Source organism: Neomonachus schauinslandi, chromosome 3 (genome assembly GCF_002201575.2).
Source record: "Neomonachus schauinslandi chromosome 3, ASM220157v2, whole genome shotgun sequence".
Lineage (NCBI taxonomy): Eukaryota > Metazoa > Chordata > Mammalia > Carnivora > Phocidae > Neomonachus > Neomonachus schauinslandi.
Window position 1 is genome coordinate 72,619,323 of NC_058405.1, and position 21,312 is coordinate 72,640,634.

The 21,312-nt window shown below is 40.2% G+C and overlaps 1 protein-coding gene across 1 annotated transcript in view; it reads left to right on the forward strand.

Annotated features, from left to right (window-relative positions):
- FLT1 (fms related receptor tyrosine kinase 1) overlaps positions 1-21,312 on the forward strand; it is a 220,809-nt gene that overhangs the window by 145,815 nt on the left and 53,682 nt on the right. The window contains exons 15-16 of the mRNA XM_021678191.2: positions 433-741; positions 5,465-5,611. Coding sequence (XP_021533866.2) covers positions 433-741; positions 5,465-5,611 — 456 coding nt within the window. The remainder of the gene's footprint in view (positions 1-432; positions 742-5,464; positions 5,612-21,312) is intronic.

Sequence of the window (21,312 nt, forward strand, 5' to 3'; positions counted from 1 at the left end):
CTTTTTCTGGATAAGTCTGACCATAACACCACCCTTGGTTTCTCGTACAGGTCGCTCTTTTAGGACTTCCCTATTTCGCCCACTCACCCACCGGTAGAAGTTCTAGATGTATTACAGAAATGGGGAATGTGGCTATCACCGCAAGGTGTACAACAAATTCCACTTTGAAAAGCAACGTGGTGCAAACAGGGAAAATGTCCCCATCCCAATAACCAGCCTGTTTGGCACCTGCTGCCTCGCTTCTTACGGAACGAACTTAGTTGGTTCCTATGTGGGTTTGATCAGTTCCCCTAACACGAAAAGATAAATACTCACCCTTTTAATGCTGATGCTGAGAGAATTTGTGTCAGAACGGTTCTTAAGATCTGTAACGATCTCCAGAGGAGACACTGATTTTTCCATGAACTGAAGTTCTTTATTCTTATTTTATAGACGTGCCAAATGGATTTCATGTTAACTTGGAAAAAATGCCTACGGAAGGAGAGGACCTGAAACTGTCTTGCACGGTTAACAAGTTCTTATACAGAGACATTACTTGGATTTTGCTGCGGACAGTTAAAAACCGAACAATGCACCACAGCATCAGTAAGCAAAAAATGGCCATCACTAAAGAGTACTCCGTCACTCTCAATGTCACCATCAAGAACGTTTCCCTGGAAGATTCAGGCACGTATGCCTGCAGAGCCAGGAACATATACACAGGGGAAGAAATCCTTCAGAAGAAAGAAGTTACAATTAGAGGTGAGCACTGCAACAAAAAGGCTGTTTTCTCTCGGATCTCCAAATTTAAAAGCACAAGGAATGATTGTACCACACAAAATAATGTAAAACATTAAAGGACTCATTAAAAAGTAACAGTTGTCTCATATCATCTTGATTTATTGTCACTGTTGCTAACTTTCTGGCTCAGAGGAGATGCTCCTCCCAAAATGAGTTTGGAGATGATAGGAGTGATAATGAGCTCCCAAGGTCCCAGCTCTGGGCTCCCCACTCAGGCTGAGGGCTCTGCTCTCTGGGGCCAACTTGGTGCGCGTTTGGATTTGGAGGATCCCTGCAGTGCATTCTCTGTTTTTGCTCTTTGCTGTCTTCTCCTGCCTGATAAACAACAACTTGGGACTGATCCTTTCCTCCCACTTTGATGCCAACCTCTTTGTATTTTTAAGTTTCGAAGCTACGCAAACTGAATAATTTAAACAAATGATGGTTTCTGCCAAAGATGGACATGAATAAGTTAATTTTCCAGCTCAGAACGAGTTACAGTTGAATTTGAGACTCTTATCGGACCTCTGCTTGGTTTTATTTTGTACTATTTCATCTGCTCTCAATTTGTAAATAGCACCTGGATAGCAAGTAATAATGCTTATTTATTTGAAAATGCTTTTTTTTTTTTTTTTTACATTAAGCACATTAATCTTAAACTGGAGCTTCTAAAGTGGGCCCCAGGAGTGCAAGATGTCGGTGTAATCCAGAGGTATTAAAGCTTTATCACAGTATGAATTCAGAATGCCCACCCAGGTCAAGGCCACGTCCTGCCCCTGTGCACTCTGGGTAGCCAGCCGATTAGCAGTGCAGGCTTCCCCCTCACTGCCCCTGAGTGGACTATACAGCTACTGACCACATCTGAAAATATGTGTATCATGCCTTCGCCTTACTTAGATTTGTCACCTGGTTATTCTTTTAAAGAACTCTCTCCTATCTAATTGATGGCATTCAAAGACATACCACAATCACTTTATCAAGGCTCTTGTGACCGAAGGTTGAATGCATTCTTCTAAATGTAAATCTAAGATTTGCCCATTAAAAGAAGTCCACTTTCCCCATATGCAAATGTTCATAGGATTTTTATGGGGATTAAGAAATGGCAAAACTACAGAAGCAGAATTCAGAGCCATTTAAAAATATACACCATTTTTCAATCTCGGGAGAGATGGAAATCTCCTCTCTCCAGCTCGCGTTTGAAGGGAAAGTGACTTTTTCACCAATTTACTATGCATTGTTCTGTTGTTTTCATTTATGATTGATCATTATATGTGCCTTGCGTGAACTATTGGAAAACAAGCCACAGTGACCAAAATAGCCATGGCTGAGAACACAGTGGCTGGGCAACTCAATAGAAGGTGACAATATGACAACTTTTCAGGCTTGGGAACTCACCAGACTGTTTCCTCCTTTAGGTAACAGACTCTGTCCCACGGCTAAACTTGTCTTTCACGTGGGAATTGCTTTTGTCAAGTGTGAAAGAGTAAACAATAGCATTTCCCCAGAATGCCAGTTTTATGGAGCCCCAAATGCTCTGAAAACAATTAGTAACCTGGAAGTTGTCAGCCCAGAGGAAAGAATAATCAATTGTATCTTGAAATTTTACCTATGGCTCTTTTGCCTGGCGTCTTTGTTCATTCTAAGTCAGCATGTTCCTTCAGGAAACAATGCCTTAGTACCACAGATCGTGGGGACTCCCATTTTTACTAAAGCTGAAAAAGCAAATGGGATGGTTGTGGGATTGCTGCTGAAAAAAATGCTGAAGCAGACATGCAGAAGCTATCATTTCTTTCCCCCTTAAAACTGCGACTGCAATTTTTGCAGGGCGGGGAAGGGTGTTAGTATTTACAGGAGAGGATTTTAAGTACTTCCAAGAGATGATTTTAAGAATTCCACAGAGTAATTAATTGTTTGCTGTGTAATTCATCCTTCCAGAGAGTTTCAAAGAGAAAAATCAATTGGGTGCATTCTATTTTGTTTTGGTCCCTCTTTGGGGTATGGAGGAAGGGGAGGATAATGGGGAAAAAGAGAAAGAAAGAAGAGCCTAAAATGGAGAATGATTGAGTTGGAGTAGAGGACATGAGGCTGGTTCCTCAGTCCCCCAGTCCAAGTGAAGATGAGAAACTATGTATTTATGAGACCTGGCAGATCTTTGTGGCCATAACACTGAAAGCTGAAAGAAGAACCTGGTGGGGAGCTATCTTTGGCTATTGATAACCAGCAGAAATATTCTGTTAATTCTGATTTTCTCCATTTGAAGGGACCACCTCCACTTTGTTAAGTTTTGGAAAGCAGCTACCTATTTCCATCGGATAACTTAGGGTTAATAATAAGGGTTTGATGTGCCTTTCTTACCTAAAATGTCAAAACAGATTATAAAGTATAAAGGGGAATTGATAAAACAATTCCTTGGTTGATCGGTCATTTAGAAACCAGTCAAAAATGAGATTGTTCACATAGGAGAGCATTTTTTTTTTTCAGAAATGGGTACCAGGAAAAAATATAATACTGTGTGTTTCAGACATGTTTATATGAACTTTGTATTTAATTGAGAGTCCTATGTTTATTCTGCAGCCTTTTTGCTGCTTCTCTTGTCTGAAGTTTGTCTAGGGCAGATAGGGCCTTTGGGAGTTCTCATGACATTTCTGTTAAGATAAACTGTTCTCTTACATATAAGTGTTTTCCAGTACACCTGTCAGGGAGGTCAAATGTTGTCTATGTTGATGATGCTATAGTCTGTAGCTATGAAAATACTGTGGGTGTTGCAAGCCCTATATTCAGGCTTCCTTTTTATAATAAGGCCTATGGGCAATGATAGATAATTTTATCATCTTTAGCACATGGGAAATAGTCAGTGTGGTAGGGAAAGCTATTAAAATATAACTCCATGAACTGTGTCTGAGTTTTAAATGAGATATGTCAAATTTGACTTGCCATTGTAATAGACACTAAATAGTAATATGACACTGTTCTTCATCATCTTGTCGTGTTTCACTGATACGTTTGGAATCTTTACTGTGTAAAAATGTCAAAATTGTAACAATCAAGCTTGTAAAAAGTTATCAGAACTGAAGATTTTGATACCTGGCTGCATCTGCAATTAGGAAAGACCATTTGACAGACTGCACAGAATGCAAACACAGAAATGTTGAAATGGTTCTGCCTGGGGGTGCAGAACAGACTAGAAGGATACATTGATGGAAAGCAAAAGGGCCATTGTGATCACTCATTCCAAGCTACATTTGAAGAGTTTCTAAATCAGGGCTCTCCTTTCAACGCTCTTTTTAGCCTTCAAGATTTCATTTTGTATAAAATGAGGAAAGAACTAGTGATGCACTTTGGAAATCAAAATTTAATGAGAAAGCTGTTCCTCTGAACAGAGGGTCACCCTGCCATGTTCTGCCCTGTCAGCATGCTGTAAAAGTTATGTGATACTATACTTTTTAACCTGAGATTTCAAAATTGCTTGAATGAATGCTAATCCTCAGAGTTTCCCTGCAGGAATAAAAAGAGAAAGGTTTGGGGCGTCGGCAGCATCCTGCAGGGACATCCGTGTCAAAGGCACTGCAGTGTGTCACCCCTTAGCCCTGTAATCACTCCTAAGCTGCTTTCACAGTGTTAGTACAATAAGGTGAGGAAATCCAAACGGTCAGTGTCTATAACTGAAACCAACGGCGCAGAATGTGTAAGTTACGCCAAACCTCTTCTGATTTCTGTTCCAGGACGTGCAACAAGAGGGGGTGAAGAGGATGACTCGGGAGGGTGGGAAGGACGTTAGGAGGTATCTTTATTCTTTTACCTTGGAAGCTCCAGCTACCAATCCAGCACTCGCCTAACTAGAATGTATACACATCAGCAGGACTGACTACTTCGTTAAACAGAGACACTGTACTCGCTGGGGTCTTGGGGGTACTGCTGTTCCAATGTGGGATTTTAATGTTGTAATGTATTGCATCTTAATGTATGAAATTCATTTTGTTGTACTATATTGGTTGGCATTTTATTAAAATAAATTGTATTGTATCATATTTGTATGTTTTTAAGAGAAAATAATATAAAATACAATATTTGTACTATTATATAGTGCAAAAACTACAAATCGAAGCCTCTGCCTCTTGAATTAATCCTTTGGTTGCTTGCACTGGGGAGGGGATGGAGGGATGGAAAGAATCAATAAAGCTTGCAAAGTTCAAGAAATTCTCCTGTTTGGTCTGCTGCCTCACACTTTAGGTTACTGACGGCTGAGTAACACAGACATGCCCTCACAAACACATTGATAAAAATACGTGCAAAATTACATTAGCTCATCGCTGTAATAGGATATCTTTAGGTAAAAATTCATTATAAGGCTCTACCCCAAATTGTGGGTTTCCTTTTTGGTTCCTTGAATAGGATGCGAAATCCTTAGGTTTCCGAAAAGCTTCTCTCACAGAAAGGAAGAAAACTAGTTGGCCAGGCAAAACCTGTGATACTAAATCCTGTAGAATTCTGATCTCAATTTTACTCTGTGTTCTAACAAATTTCAGTATGTTAGAGCTTCCTAAAGATGAAGCAGGTTACCCAGAGAAGAAAAATTGAGGGAACAAAATACGAATGGAACCTTACGGTGGAGTTTTGCTGTTTATATACGTCAAGTGTTGATGTGCATATATAACAAAGGAATACAAGTGACCGGTAATAACAATCCCCTTTCTTTATTCACTAGATCAGGAAGCACCACACCTCCTGCGAAACCTCAGCGACCACACAGTGGCCATCAGCAGCTCCACCACGTTGGACTGTCATGCTACTGGCGTCCCAGAGCCTCAGATAACCTGGTTTAAAAACAACCACAAAATCCAACAAGAACCCGGTAAGAGATTTTGTTTTCCTTGAATTCGCTCTTTCTCATCATTCTCTTCTTCCCTCAACATTCGTCTCACCTCCCTCCCGTACTTCTAGAACCTCTTGCCAGTACAGTTTTGGTTCATGCTGATAGCAACTTTAAGTGAGGAGTTTGAGCCCGTCCTTATGCACCCCATGTGCCGAACCATGTAGAAAGATCCATACGGAATCTGCTTTAAGTGGTGCATTCATAAAGAAATGGTAAGAGCCCCTTAGACATCGTGTCTGTTCAACTTGACAACAGGGCAAGTGAGGAGTTCGTGCCTTGGTCTGAGGTACAGCAAAGCTTTGAACATCTGGTCTAGAGAGAAGTCCAGGGAAGTTGTATAATCTTTTAAATTGATAGTAAGTGCATTAAAATGATTTGGTAAAAAGAATATTTTAAATGATAGAATACTGGTAAAAAAAAAAAAAACAACTGAAATTAATGGTCACGTGTTAATTTTCTTTCAAGAAAAAATATATTTAAGAACAACTAGACTTAAATCAGTACGTATCAACGTTGTCTGTGGCTTGCCTCATAATTTTGTCATTAAATAGGATTAAAATAAACTTATTTATGATTTTGCTTAATAATTCCATTTACATGAAAAATAAAATTGGACCATTTATCTGCAACATCCCAACAACCTAAATCAAATGACTAGCACTATGGAATGGTCCTTGAATATGAGTCCTCTATGCAAAACAAAATCTCCATTTGAGTGTGATGCACAGAAGGGGGTGGTGGTAGAAGATCTCCAATTTTAAGATGTCTTAGAAATGCCTTACACTAAGCTGGTCCCCAACTAACCACCTCACATCATTTTTCTCCATCAAGCAGCGCCTCCTCTCATACTGACGTCATTCACTTCATCATCCAAACCAGAAGCTGATGACCTCCCCTTCATCCTTCTCTAATCTGTCACCAGGCTGAGCAGGTTATGTCTACTAAATACGAAATACTTCTCAAGTCCATTCTTCCCTCCACTCTCCCGTTGTCATTCTCTGGGTTCAGGAGCTCATTATCTGTCTCCTGATCTCTGCACCTCTTTTTTTTTTCTCTCTTGGAATCTTATTTTCCACACAGCTGGATAAGATGCACATCACTTCCCTGTTTCAAGTTTTTCACTGGCTCTCTATCCCAGGACGAAGTTCAAGCGTCTGACAGAGAAGGCCCTCAACAACTGGCCCTCCCTACTTCTCCAACTCCATGCTTACCGCCCCCCCCCCCCACTTTGCCTTGAACCTTATATTCTAGCAGGTGCCAAACTCTTGTAGATCGCTGCACACATTATGCTGGTTCAACCCCTCTGCTTCTTTTGTGCTTGTGTCCCCCCTCTGCCTGGAGTATCTTCCCTTCATCTAATGCTTTCCTGTCCTTTTAGACCCAGATTGGGTGTTCTTCCTCCAGGAAGCCTTATTCAACCCCTGCCATGAGGGGGCAGATCCTCCAGGGGTCTTTATTATTTATAAGTGTTTCTATTCTCTCTTACTGAGTTATTTTATAATCATCAGTTCATCTGTGTATTATCCATGCATATTTCCACTGCTCTCTTTCTGTACCATATCATCAGTTCATGTGTATGCTCTCCTCCTACATGTTTATCATCATATCATGCCTCATCTTGAGGGCAGACAGTATATCTTTTTATCCTAAGAACCTGGCATAGTGCTTGGCAATCAATAAATGTTCTATGAATGAATGAATGAATGAATGAATGAATGAATGAATGAATGAGAGTTTTTCAGAAAATCTTATTCTATCCTTAGCAGGTTCACCTGGTAGCATGAATGCCTGGACTTAGGAGTGATTGGGAAAGCTGTATCATAGAACTTTTAAAGCTAAAGAGATCTTTGGGATATCTTTAGTCCCATTTGTAGGACAGAAAATTTAGGCCCAATGAGGTAAAGTGATTTGCCCAAGATGACACACTATTAAGATAGGTAGTTTCATAGAAAATGAATTCTTGAGGTATTCTACCAAAACAAAAAGATGAATACATGAATAAATAAATAAATAAAGCAGTGTCTGTAACAGTACCTGTAACATCCTCCCTTTAGAGATTCAGAGTTCACATTAGTATATTAAAGACGCCAAGAAGCCTTATAGTAAAGAAATCAGGTAAATTGCTTTAAAGTATTCCCACAAATAACTTGATCACAAAATACATTTTACGAAATATTAATGTAAGATATTGGGTTCTTTGAAAGAAGTAAATTTGGCTTGTGTTCAGTTTTCATACTTTGGATGTGGGTTAAAGAATTAGAGTTGAACCAATTTCGAAAGCTTGTGGCCATTCTGGGACTAGAGGGTAGACAAGGCAAGAGGGTATGTTAAGGCAGTTACCACAAATGGAAAAAGATTATGAGGTGCGAGGGGAGGATTGAGTCCTACCATCGCCCTCATGGGTCAGGGAATTTGGGCAACTCACTTATCCTTCCTCTCTGAGCCTCTGTTTCCTTGTTTATACAACTGGGAGAATACTGACAACACAAAGATGTGGTAAGGTTTAAATGAGTTAATATCACTAAGCGTGCCTCTATTTATGGCTGAGTAAATGCTGCCTTCTGACCCACCTCATTTACATAGAAATTGGCCAATGAGTTTTCAGGATTTGTCGGAAGGTGTCAGAGGAGTTAATTAATAATTCAGCTCAAATGTCTAACACTTGTATATCCAATAAAGATATCTTCCTCCTAGCTTTCTTTGCTTTTCAGAGGGCCAAGAGAAGAATATCTAAAATAAGTCATATAAATTCTTACATAAAATCTTTTATAAATATCATTCTACTATGCTACTGTTGGCATTTATGGAGTTCAACTGTATTAAGGCGTCCATTTTCTCTCTTTATTCACACCTTAAAATGGCTATAGCCTTTTGGAAAAGAATTTCTTAGTTTTCTGGAGATAATCTCTTACATGCATATAGTATTTATAAAGTTTCATATGTAAGATTTCCAATTTAAGACAGCAAATTCAGCAGCCAATGCAATAAGCTATATGACTATGACCCTGTGTGTGTGCACATAGACATCTTCAAAAATACCAATTCTTTTATGGTTATTTCTTTTTTTTACAAACCTATGGGTAAAGATTACAGGTAACCAAAGTGACAGTCCTTGACTCACTGGTTATTCCAAAGCTGAGCTGGGAAAACATCAAGATCACAGCCTGGAAAAGACTGAAAACTAGTCCATTTTAAACTAAGCCTTTGGAAAGCCATACTGAGAATAAATTTTAAATAAAGTTTAAATAATTAAAAATTAAATATATATTTAATGAGATAGCTTTACAAATACCCAAATACAGAATTAAACATATTTAGTGAAGTATATTGTTATAAATATATATCGTTTATGAATATAAAATATAGAACTAAATATAAATGATGGTTTACAATTAATAAAGCTAATTTTTTAAAGTTTAAAAATCCGGAGAATAAACCACACGTCCTTTAAAGACCTGTGATGCCTGGCAACTCAAAAAAACATTGATATACTGAGAGGATTTTAGTGGCCTTGGGTCTTGGCTAGGATCTGGCCCATCATCATTGCCATTTGTTAAATGATAACTTACCCTATTCCAAAAAAAAAATAGGAGAGAGGAAACAGGGCACATGTGAGAGCTCACGCTCGGGACAAGTGGCCATAAAATGCCTGCTGAAAGAGCTTATGGGAGAGCTTTTCTCCTCCTTCCTCCTTTCCTTTCAGGAAGCCCCTCAGTGGGACACAGCCATTCTAGAGAAGAAATGCAGTTTCAAGAAAGCATTATGAAAGCTGAGTAGTGCTTTCTTGGGCCAAAGGGCATCCGCAGGAATAAAAGGGAGGCTACACACGCAGGCCCAGGACAGCATGTACGCAGGGGACACGAGGCAGTCTCCAGCAGGGCACCCCCTGTAAGCCACGCAGCCCCCCTCGGCCCCCCCCGTGCACTGAGCGGCCCTCCCCGCCCTCCCACTGCACACCTGCAGGCTTTGGGGGTCTCCGTGGCACCGCCCTGCCTCGTGGATTGCCATTTCCTCCCGCCATCCCCAGACAGGACAGTCTTTACTTCCCGGCCAGGGGACCACAGAGGCTGCCTCCACTAAGGATCCTTCTTTCACATTCCAGTACATCACGACTCTTCCCTTCCTTTGATGTCTGGTTTATTTGCAATTCATGTCACAGAATGTCACTTATTCCCTTGTTTCATGTGGGCTTGTTTTGAAAACCTTCGAAGATAGATCTAATATCTTAATAGGTCTTCTTTATGAAAAATAATAAAAGTGTATTGAGCACTCACCGGGAAACAAGGCACTGTGTGAGATTTACAAATATTTCATTTACTTTTCGCAACTGTCATCAGAGGTAGGTACTGGTGTTAGATGCCATTTCACGGATCTAGTTTAATTTAACAAGCACTGAACTAGGTGCCTGGTCCCGTTCCAAGCACGTCACTTATTCATCATCATAATCCTATGAGGTTTGCTAAATTATGATGCCTGTTTTACAAAGGAAACATGAGGAGGCGTAGACACAGGAGAAATAGCAGACTAGGTCATAGAGCCTGTGCTTAGCTGCTCGAGGCTGGGACCAGAGGGTGAGTCTGGAGCCGACACTCTGCACACTGAGCATGGGGGCTGACCGCTGGTGTACATCATTCTCAGGAACATATAAGCACCACTTTTTTTTTTTTAAGTAGGCTCTGTGCCCAGCATCGAGCCCAACGGTAGAGCGCAACGTGGGGCTTGAACTCAGGACCCTGAAATCAAGACCTGAGCTGAGATCAAGAGTCCGTGGCTTAACCCACTGAGACACCCAGGCCCCCCATAAGCACCACTTTTAAATGACCTCATGGGCGTAAACAAGCATATTTTTAAAACAATGGATATTTTCTCATTTCTAACTCTTAAAGCTTAAGATTCCCAAAGACATAGTTTATTTTTTAAATGTTAAAAATTTACAGCATATTAAAAATATTTAAAGCATTTTTTTTAAAGAAGGCATGCCATGGAGTGCCTGGCTGGGTGGGTAGAGCATGGAGTTCTTAACCTTGGGGCTATGGGGTTCCAACCCCACCTTGGGTATAGAGATTACTTAGAAATAAAATTTTAAAATAAAATAAAAGCAGACATGCCCTTATGAAGTTAAAAATGATTCTGAACCCAAATCCAGTTACTCTGAAGTTTTAAAAAAGTCCAGAATTTATTATAGCAGTCCAACACTCTCTTAGTCATTCAACAAATATTTATAAGGCAGTACTTTGTGCCTGGTGCTGTGTAGGCCCTGTCAATACAGCAGCGAATGAGAAAGCTAAAATCTGAATAACGAAATATCTAAAGTAATTAGTTTGTGTAGGTGTTTAAATGAGCCCAACCTCTTGAAGCCACAACCATGTGTGTCCTAATTTATTCACTATCATCGTGCCAGTTGGGCACCAGAGTTAATCAGTCTAAAAATGGAATAAGGTGAATTAATAAATGGGACAAGTAGAAAATATGTCTCCATCACAGGATTAAAATATCTTGACTACATTAGTTAATTGAAAAAAATACATCCTCTCTGTTTCAATTTTCCTACTTTAATGCTGCACATACAACAGATTCTCAATTATTCCTTGTTCACTGAATACGCAGAATGGAAGAGAAAGAAAGAGGAAATAAGAGAAAATGTGCCAGAAGTAATACAGGCAGGAAAACTTCCAAACTAGAACCAAGGAAAGAAACCACTCGGAACTCTTAGGAGGGGCTGATAGGGTGCAGAGTGTTGTAGAGAAAAGTAGTTTGAGACGTGTTTACTTTGAAGAGACAGGTGAACAGAGAATTGATCGGCTAAAGCGAGTAGAATCTCGAGGACCAGACAGGAAAGAAAACTGTAATATGGAAGGCCCGATAGCAAGTTGGAGATGAATTCTATTGGTCACTGGCTGCTTTGAGCACGGTTTAATTCTTAGGAGTGTACAGACAGCAAGCGCCTCTAAGAAACATCCATTTCCTTTGGGTTAGAAATGTAAAGTGTTTGCACCCAGGCTTGGAGCGATAGTATGAAGTCACCCTGGAGAACGTGTGACCTCCAGGGTGTCTTCATTACTTCTCCAGCCACCTGCCCAAGAGACGGGCAGTTCCTCCAAAATGATCAGAAAGTCGCCTTTCTACCTCACACACTTCCCAGATTCTCCTAAAAATGTCCAAAGCTGTGACAGAGCTGAGCAAGCTCCGCAGGTGGGACCTTTGGCACCGGCTTGATGACACTCTAAGGACACCAGAGGGGTGTGCGGAGTAGATACAGAAGGTCTACCTAGCTTAGTATTGCTTCAATACAAGCACAGACCGCCTCCCAAGCAATTGTGCAGAGTAAATGGGGTTTCTGAAAAAGTCATTAAAATGCTGGAAAAAGTAACAAACTTTCCTCTGAAAATATTTAAGAGGACAGAAAACAATGCCGCTCTGAGACGGTTCTAGTAAAGACTGCCTAAACTGAGAAATCATCAGCAAACTATTGCTTAAACTGAATTTCTATGGCAGCAAAACCTTTCAGAATATTTTAAGATCGGAGCACTACGACGATGGGAACAACAAAGAGTTTAGAAAGAATAAATTCCTTCTTAAATAGCCTGAGGCTGGAGCAGGAGAGGATCACTCTAACCCTCTGATTAATATTCTTTCCTCAATTGGGTCTTGGTCACTAAGACTATTTATCTAAAGCCCGGAAGGTGACAGCTTCCCTGTTACCACTAGACCACTGACACCAAATATCTGTACCTGTAAGTGCATATCCAGATGGAGGGGACCAGCTGTCCTCGTACTGGGGCGGGGGTGGGGGGGCACAGAATGACATCTGAAGTGTAAAGTGGTTTTCATAGATCTAGGAAAGATCTGAAGGAAGGTAGAGGAGAGAAATGAATGGGGATGTTGATGCCTGGGGATAATAAAGTGACTACCTGTCACCCTCAGGCTGTTAGAATCAATAGCTTCGCTTGATTTCTTGGTAATAATAAAATTCAGAAATGTCAATCATCTTTTTGCAAAACATGAGGAGTAATTGTGTTTTCTTTCTTATGAAATCCATCCTTATGGTGCATAATGAATGAAGATGTTTTGCAGAAAAGCATGTGCAAGATTCCTGGTATGCATAGGGCAGTGCATGGGGCGGGGGGGTGCGCTGGCCACTCTGTTTATCACCCCCGCTGAGCCCCATCAGTCCGCTGATGTGACTGGCTAAGCAGCTGCTCTCACCATTCCTTTCTCTCCAATATGTGTCTTTAAGGTAAGGGGGTCCATGTACCCAGACCAAGAACCGCCAAGCTTCACACGTGGCTATCCCGGTAGCTCCTCTCCCTGGCCAGAATCTTTTAACAAATTCTCAACGCTTAGTTGTGCCCCTAACAACAATATAAGCATAGGGAACCTTCTGAACATGTTGCAGAACCAAGACTCAGTTCTTTTCTAAGGATAAACTTCCATTTAGAAGGTGAGGAGAAAGGAGTGGAATTAAGGAAAGAGTTCAGTGAGGAAACAGCAGGGAAAACATTTCCTTGGTTGGCACTGCCAGAGTTCAGAGCTACAAGCCCAACCCCAGATGAAAGAGGAACCCTGACTTTGACCACGGCCTCAACATGGTGAAGAAATGGAGGCTGTCACTTTATGGGCGTCTGCAATTACTTGTCACTGTAGGGCTGGTTCAGTGAGACTGACAAGTACAGCTGTAGAGCTCTCTGGTTTACACCCAGAAAAGTGAAGTAACCCACGGGTAGAGTCCCATTTTGTATTGAAAACCACTAGAAGTTATTTATGGAGAATCAGTCTTGACACCCAAATCTATCTCTTTACTGAGGTAACGTCCAGCTTATTTAGGTCTTGTACGTATGTAGCTAATCCTATCCTAATGCTTTGTCTAAAGAAAATTTCTTGGCTGTGCTTTCCAGCACAGCATCCTCGTCCCCATCCAGCCCAGAAAAGCCTCCGGAAAGTTGTGAGCCACACCAAGACCCAGCCGAGGGAATCACACACATTAAGGCAGCACAAGTCCCCGCATATAAACAGTGGGGCTGCCTGCTGGTTGTTTAAGTGTGGTTTTGTGCCTTTTAAAAAGTCCTCTTGATTTTCAAATGAAAAATTTAGACCATAAGAGATGGAAAAGAACCGGAGAATGTGAGCATCACTTTAGAAAGAGCCTCTCCCTTTTTTTTTTATTATGGCAAAATACACATAACATAAACATTACCACTTAATCATTAACGGGTACAATTCAGTGACACCAAGGATCTTCACAGTGTTGTGCACTTTTTCATCACCTCAAAGAGAAACCTCATACCCATTAAAGCTTTTGACTGTGAATGAACCTCCTCTTTCGATTCTTTCTGTGACGTCTCGCAACACACGGAACTGTCATTTGAGCATGGCCAAGATCAGCAGCCTGTTTTGTCTGCCGAGCAGCCAGGGCTTGAGGGACCAGGAGCAGAGAAAAAGAAACGGGGAATGAAGAAAAAACAAAGAGAAGAGAAATAGAGACATGGGGGTGTGAGGGTAGACCCTCCCAGCGATCACCCCAGAGATCTCAGAGATCTCGGGGCTGCACCCTGTCCAAAGTCACTAACCCTAAAACTAACAGCCACTGTCTGGGGGCTGAGAGTGGGAGGCATCTCCATCCCCAATCTACAATTTTCTGCTTACACCGAAGACTGCCTGGCAAAAGAAGGAAAAGCCATACTCTACCTTAGATAATTCTGTACCTCCATCTCTTAGCAGAACAATTAAATCAGGTTTTTCTATTCCATGCGTCCAAGTACAAACTTGAAACAGTTTAACCAGGACCTACAGTGACAGACGGCAACGCAGCTGGGTATTCCCGATCCAGTTAAGGACAATGCTCATACAAATGTCTTCACAGATGACCTAGTCGGTGGACTTGGCCATGGCTTGCATGACTGAATTGATGCTGATAAAGTCAAACTAAGAAAGTTCATTCCTCCTCCATCCCATATTCAAGTGCTTCATTGTTGCATTATCTCCTGCTAGTAAGGAGCCTTAAACAATTAGGTTGTATGTTAGTTTAAGGAGTTACCTCATTCAACTCAGTCATAATTAAACCAGCCATCACTGAAAAATAAAACACAGCAAACATATATCATGTACCCCAACACACACACACACACACACACACACTATAGGGGGCCAGTCTTCTGATGGGATGGATTTTGGTTTTGCTTTAATCCAAAATTATAAATTGTTGTGGAATATAAATCTACTTTCCTTCAAAAATATTTCATCACTGTATGGTCAATATTATATATATCTTTTAAACTTTTATTCAGTGGCTCTTTGCTGATGGTCAAGAGGCCCATGCTTTCATTTTTAAAACTATCCTTTTAAAAAATTAAATAATACATGAATACATTTTCATTGTAAAAAATCACATAGTACAGAAACAGCATAAGCTATAAAAAATTTCCTTCTGGAGAATTAACACATGCCAACTGTTTGATTTATATTTTGTCAACAATTTTATCATTTTTTTACCTAGATACGTGCATATATACAAATTGGGGCACACATATATGTGGGGCAAATAAATAAATGGGATTCAGTCATTCATTCATTCAACAGCTATTCACGGAAAGCCAACTCTGTGCCAGGAATATAGGAGGTGCTTGGAACCAGACAGGACCTTGAATTTACATTCTAATGGAAAAGTCCACTTAATAAACTTAACAGAACTATAAGCATATTGCCTACCATCAGATAGTAATAACTGCTATGATGAACAAAACAAGGTAATAGATTATAGTGAGTGACCAGGAGAGGGGTTACATGGGAAAGCCAGCATCTCTAAGATAAGTATGAGTTGAGATCATGCTATATGTTTGTTTTAGGACTTGCTTTGATCACAGTGTATCTTGGAGGTCTTTCTAGGTCAGTGCATAATGTTCTGCCTCATTCTTTTTAGCATCCATATACTATCATATGATATGCATTCCCATAATTTATTCTTCTGCTGATGGAAAAACAAGTCCTTGACTTTAACCTCTAAGCAATGCAGCACTAATACTAAACTGGTCGTAGAAACACCTCTTCATTATACACAGAAAGGCCACTTTGGATAAATGGCTATATTCTGCAGGATAAATGCATCCAACCTCATGGAGGGACTACAGCAATCTGAACATAGACAAGAATGTAGTGAAGCAGGAATGAGTGCATGTGTGTGTGCATGCACATGGGTGTGTTTATAATTTATAGCTATTAACTATGAAACCTTAGCTATCAACTATGTATAACTATAGATGTAGCACCACTTGACACATTTTTTAAGTGCCTGAATCATCTTGAAATACTTCATTAGAACAACGGCAAAGTTCATGGTGAAAGGGCACAAGAGTGCTTTTCAGTTTTAAATGTTTAGAAATACATGTGTGTTTGGCACAGTTTCAAGGTGCTCACTTCAACTATAACCCCTTCATGTCAACCAGTTTACAATTTCTTGACCGCTTTTGGAAACCATTCTGTTCTCATAACTCAGTTTTGTAAGTTAGGCTGGTGAAGCAATAGACATTGTCCCAAATGAAAGGACCTTTGTTTATGTCTCTTCCTTTATTTGGTGGTTTCATGAAGAGGAATATTATACAGCATTTTCCACCACTGTTCTCAATCTTATTCTTTTTTTTTTAGAGGGGCAGGGGCAGGAAGGGCAGAGGGAGAGAGAGAAAGAATCCCAAGCAGGCTCCACACCCAGCGTGGAGCCCGATGCCAGCTCGATTTCACAACCCCAAGATCATGACCTGAGCTGAAATCAAGAGTCAGAGGCTTAACCGACTGAGCCACCCAGGTGCCCATCAGTCTTAATATTTTCTAAGAGCTCTTCTTCTCTCTTTTTCATGGCTAACGAGCCAATAGTCTCACCAGGGATCACATTGCCCATCAGATCTCCTTTAGACCATGTGTTTTAAGCATCTCATAATTCTCTTCCAACATAACACAGTATTATAAGGCTGGTTTTCACTATGTCTCAAATTATTCCACCGTTCGCCAACTTTTTTTTCTTACATCTGTGAATGCTTTGCCACGTGGCTTGACCTTAGGGTAAAATTCTCAACAGAGAAAGCAACAGCCCAGTGGCAATCCTTTGAAAACACTGGAATCATTTGCATTTTTAGTGCCACTGATTGAGTCCACCATTGCTCACTCCCCAAATTTGTCAGTCTTTGCAGCTTACTAAACTTGGATTTCTCTTCCCTGTAGTTGTCCAAACCTCTGAAGTTTGACTGGGTAAACACAGTCTCCTCTGTGTTCTTTGTGGGACGTTAATCAGACATCCAGTGTCTAGTCGTCTTGGGTTGCATTAGCCATCTTGAATCTATATTTGGCTCTTCTGGTCCCTCGTTCAGATATAGTTCTTAGCTAATCAATTCCTTTAAGAGGTATCAATCTACAGGTACAATTTACCATGTACCTACAACTGTATACATCATCATCCTCATAGCTTCTGTTTATCAAAAATATATCATGTGCCAACTTCAAAGAATTTATCATTTCATTGGACAGCCAACACTATCATAACAAAATTTACTTTTTATTTTGTTAAACCTAACATCTATTAACTACCTATTCCATGAGCCAGACATTTTGTCACATTCTAGAGAAAATGAAAATGAGCAAAACTTAGTCCTTACCTTTGGAAAAATTACACATAATAGGTACAAGTCAGTTCATAAGTATGCAGTGTGAATGGTATAAAATTCCATGAGCTACAAATCGGCACCTCTGGAGTGATCAGGGAGGGCTTCACGGAGGAGGTGTCATCTAATTGGACTCTGATGGTTGAAGAAGAGAGTTTTGATAATGACGACTAATTTGGCCAAATTGCATGGACATGTTCTCTAAGTCAGAAGTACAGATGCTCGGCTAAGCCACAGAACAGGAGTCACTGGTCAGACTAGCAGGCCAATTTAGGAAACAAGTCAGATTTTTGTGGAAGGAACAGGAGGAAAACACATGGTATGCATTAATTTAGTCAAACAGGTTAAAATCTACAGATTTATTTACTCACTGGTGAATTGGATTAAAGTTCTATTTCATGCCCTTCTCTGGACAATGCGGTGCTTATGTATAAAATGCCAAGACTGTCCTTCACCTTATGGTATCATGGGAGGAAATAAAATTGTGAAAATCCCTTGAAAATACTAAAAACTAAAGGGGGTGTTCATATGTTTAAAATGTAGACTACATCCCATGGATAAACATATAGACCAGCATCATCACAAACTCTGATCTAAAACCCCCATCAGCAGGAACACGATAGATGCTTCAAGTTCTTACACTGGTGGCATCACCAGATTTCCTTGAAGTACAAGTTCCTACAAAAACAAATCTGCGTAAAATTTTACTTGAGCCTTTGCCGTTAATGGTTTAACAGACCCATGAAACTACCTGAGTTTGCATTTCTAAGCTCTAGGACCTAAAGCTCTTTGAATCTTAAGATCATAAAATTAACTGACATAGAACTTTACAGACCAGGGAGAGCTGGGTATGTAGGGCGTCAGCATTAACTACTACCTTACTCAGCTTCACATAGCAAATGCTACAGAGCTCTCTCCTTTCCTCACCCCCTAAATTCCATTTTCCATGGTCTTGGTTTATTTGGCCATTTCCTCAGTTGCCAAGTGTCTGCTGTCTGTTGGCATAGTGCTAAACACTGGGGCTCAGTAACGAATAAGGCAGTGGAGCGGGCAAGTAAGAAAGTCAGCAAATTTCTACAAAATGTTAAGTGTTGGAGCAGAGGCATGCACGAGGTGATGCAAGAGTAACAAAGAAGGGGCACAAGAGCATCAGAAGCTTTCCAGAGCATCCGGATTTGCCTTGAGCTAAATATTAGTAAATGAATGCTAATCAAGTGCCAGGTCAAGAGAGTAATGGGCAGAGTCATGGAGGCTTATCATGAACTGCCAATAGACAAGGATGGCTCATACTAAGGATACACTTAGGGATGTAGCAGGGACAGAAACTGGAAAAAAAAAAAAAAAAAAAGCCAGACAGGGGCCAGATCATGGAGGTCTTTGCTTCATTAAATATAATAGTGTCATCCCATGTACCTCCTCTAAGTCAAAGTTGTATCTACTCTATCCAGCCTACACACTTCTATTGGCCCTCACAGAAAATTTACATAAGTTGATTTGGTGGCCAACATTTAGAAATCGTAAGCTTTAACATGAAAAATCCAGATTTTTCTGTTGATGGAACTAGAGTATTATGCTAAGTGAAATAAGTCAATTAGAGAAATAGAATTATCATATGATCTCACTCACATTTGGAATTTAAGAAACAAAACAGAGGATCATAGGGGAAGAAAGGGAAAAAAATAAAACAGGATGAAATCAGAGAGGGAGACAAACCATAAGAGACTCTTAATCATAGGAAACAAACTGATGGTTGCTGCAGGGAAGGAAGGTGGGGGAGATGGGGTAACTGGGGGATGGGCATTAAGGAGGGCACGTGATGGAATGAGCACTGGGTGTTATATGCAACTGATGAATCACTGACCTCTACCTCTGAGACTAATAATACGTTATATGTTAATTAAGTGAATTTAAATTTTAAAAAACACCTCAGAAGATGGGCCCCTGGGTGGCTCAGTCGGTTAAGCATCTGACTCTTGATCTCAGCTCAGGCCTCATTCTCAGGGTAATGAGTTCAAGCAGTGTGTTGGGCTCCACGCTGGGCATGGAGCCCGCATTAATAAAACAAAAAACAAAAAACAAAACAAAAAAACCCTCAGAAGACAACACTGGACTCAAATTCCCAGATTCCAGTTGGTTGGAGCTAAGTTAATGCTTCCACCTTTAGATGGGAGACAGGCTTTCTGCACTCCACAGACACAGTCCCCCTCCCATGATCTCATCCCCAACTCACTTATGTTATGTGCCTGGCCCCTGAAGACATCCACACTTGTAAATCCTGCTCTGTGCCCTGTTGGTCCAATCTGATACAACTTCTTTCAATAAAGGGAAATAAATCCTGTTTTGACAGGAATTATGTTTTTAGTGGTTGAAAATTACTTAGGGGATCCCTCTAGAAGCAAGCAGACCTACAATTAAATGATCTCATCTCAACAACACAAAGTAGAGCATCGTGTTTCTAGGTGAGTTCTACGTGTTAGTTCTTAATGATTAACACCCAAACGGAAACAGAAAATTCATTCAGGGTGACTCTTCAAAGAACCCAATACCATTTCACATAACAACAAAATTACAACAGATCTAGGAATAAATATAACTGAAAAGATATTTAAAGAGAAGATTGTAAAACTATCAAATGACATAAAATAATGCCAAAATAAACTAAAGACATTTGATGTTCTTGGATGGGAATATTTATTTTTTAAAAGATTTTATTTATTTGAGAGAGAGAGTGCGAGTGAGTGGAGGGAGAGGCAGAGGCAGAAGGAGAGAGAGAATCTCAGGCAGACTCTGCACTTAGTGCAGAACCCAACACGGGGCTTGATCTCACAACCCTGAGATTGTGACCTGAGCCAAAATCAACAACCAGCTGCTTAACCGACTGAGCCACCCAGGTACTCCAGGGAATAATTATTAGTGGAACCATTTTTGAGCCACTTTTGAGGTCAAAAATATTGGCAATTTCATTTGTTTCAACCTAAAAATAAATATGACAATTTCCCCCAAATTAGTACATAAATTCAGTGACATTCCCATCCACATCCCAACAGTGCTTCTCACAGAATTTGACAAGCTAAACCTGAAATCCTTATTGACGTATGAAGGGCCAAGACAATTTTGAAGAAGAAGGGGTCATACCATAGCAAATATCAAGATGTATTATCAAGCAATCATAACTTGTGTGGGATAAATAGGTCATTGTGAACAAATAGGGAACCTAAAAACAGAGCCACAAATATATGGGAACTTAGTATCTGACAGAACTGACAGCATAACTCAATGGGAGAAGAACAGATTTTTCAGTAAATGATGCTGGAATAACTGGCTATTTATAGGGTAAAAATCAGATTTTTAACTCACACCACACATACCCCTTCCTAAAAGAAAATTCAGATGGATTAAAGAAATGAAAATGAAAAATGGCAAATCTCTAAATAAATCTTTTTTAAAAGATTTTTTTTTTAATTTTTAGAAGAAAGTATATAATCAGAATAGGAAACCATCTTTTTAAAACAAGCAATGGGGGCTCCTGGTTGGGTCAGTCAGTTGAGCAGCTGATATGATTTCGGCTCAGGTCATGATCTCAGGGTCCTAGGATCGAGCCCCACATTGCGCTTTGCACTCAGCTGGATTCTGCTGGAGGATTGATTCTCTCTCTGCCTCTGCCCCTTCCCCTGCTCTCTCTCATTCTCTCTCTCTCTTTCAAATAATAAATCTTAAAAAAAAAAAAAGAAAGCAACAAAAAGCACAACGGATAATGGAAAACATTAATAAATTTGACTACATTAGAATTTTAAAAGCTTTTGTACTGAATAATCACCATAAGCAAAGTTTAAAAGACTGTTTATAGAATGGTGGAGGACTTGCGGCATATTAAACCAACAAAGGATCGGTATCCCAAGCATCTAGAGAACCCAGAATCATTGAGGAAAAGACAAACATGTTAATAGAAAAATGGGCGGGAAACATGAAGAGGTAATTCACAGGAAAAGAAGCCCTCATGGCCAACAAAATTGGGAAAAGATGTTCCACCTAACT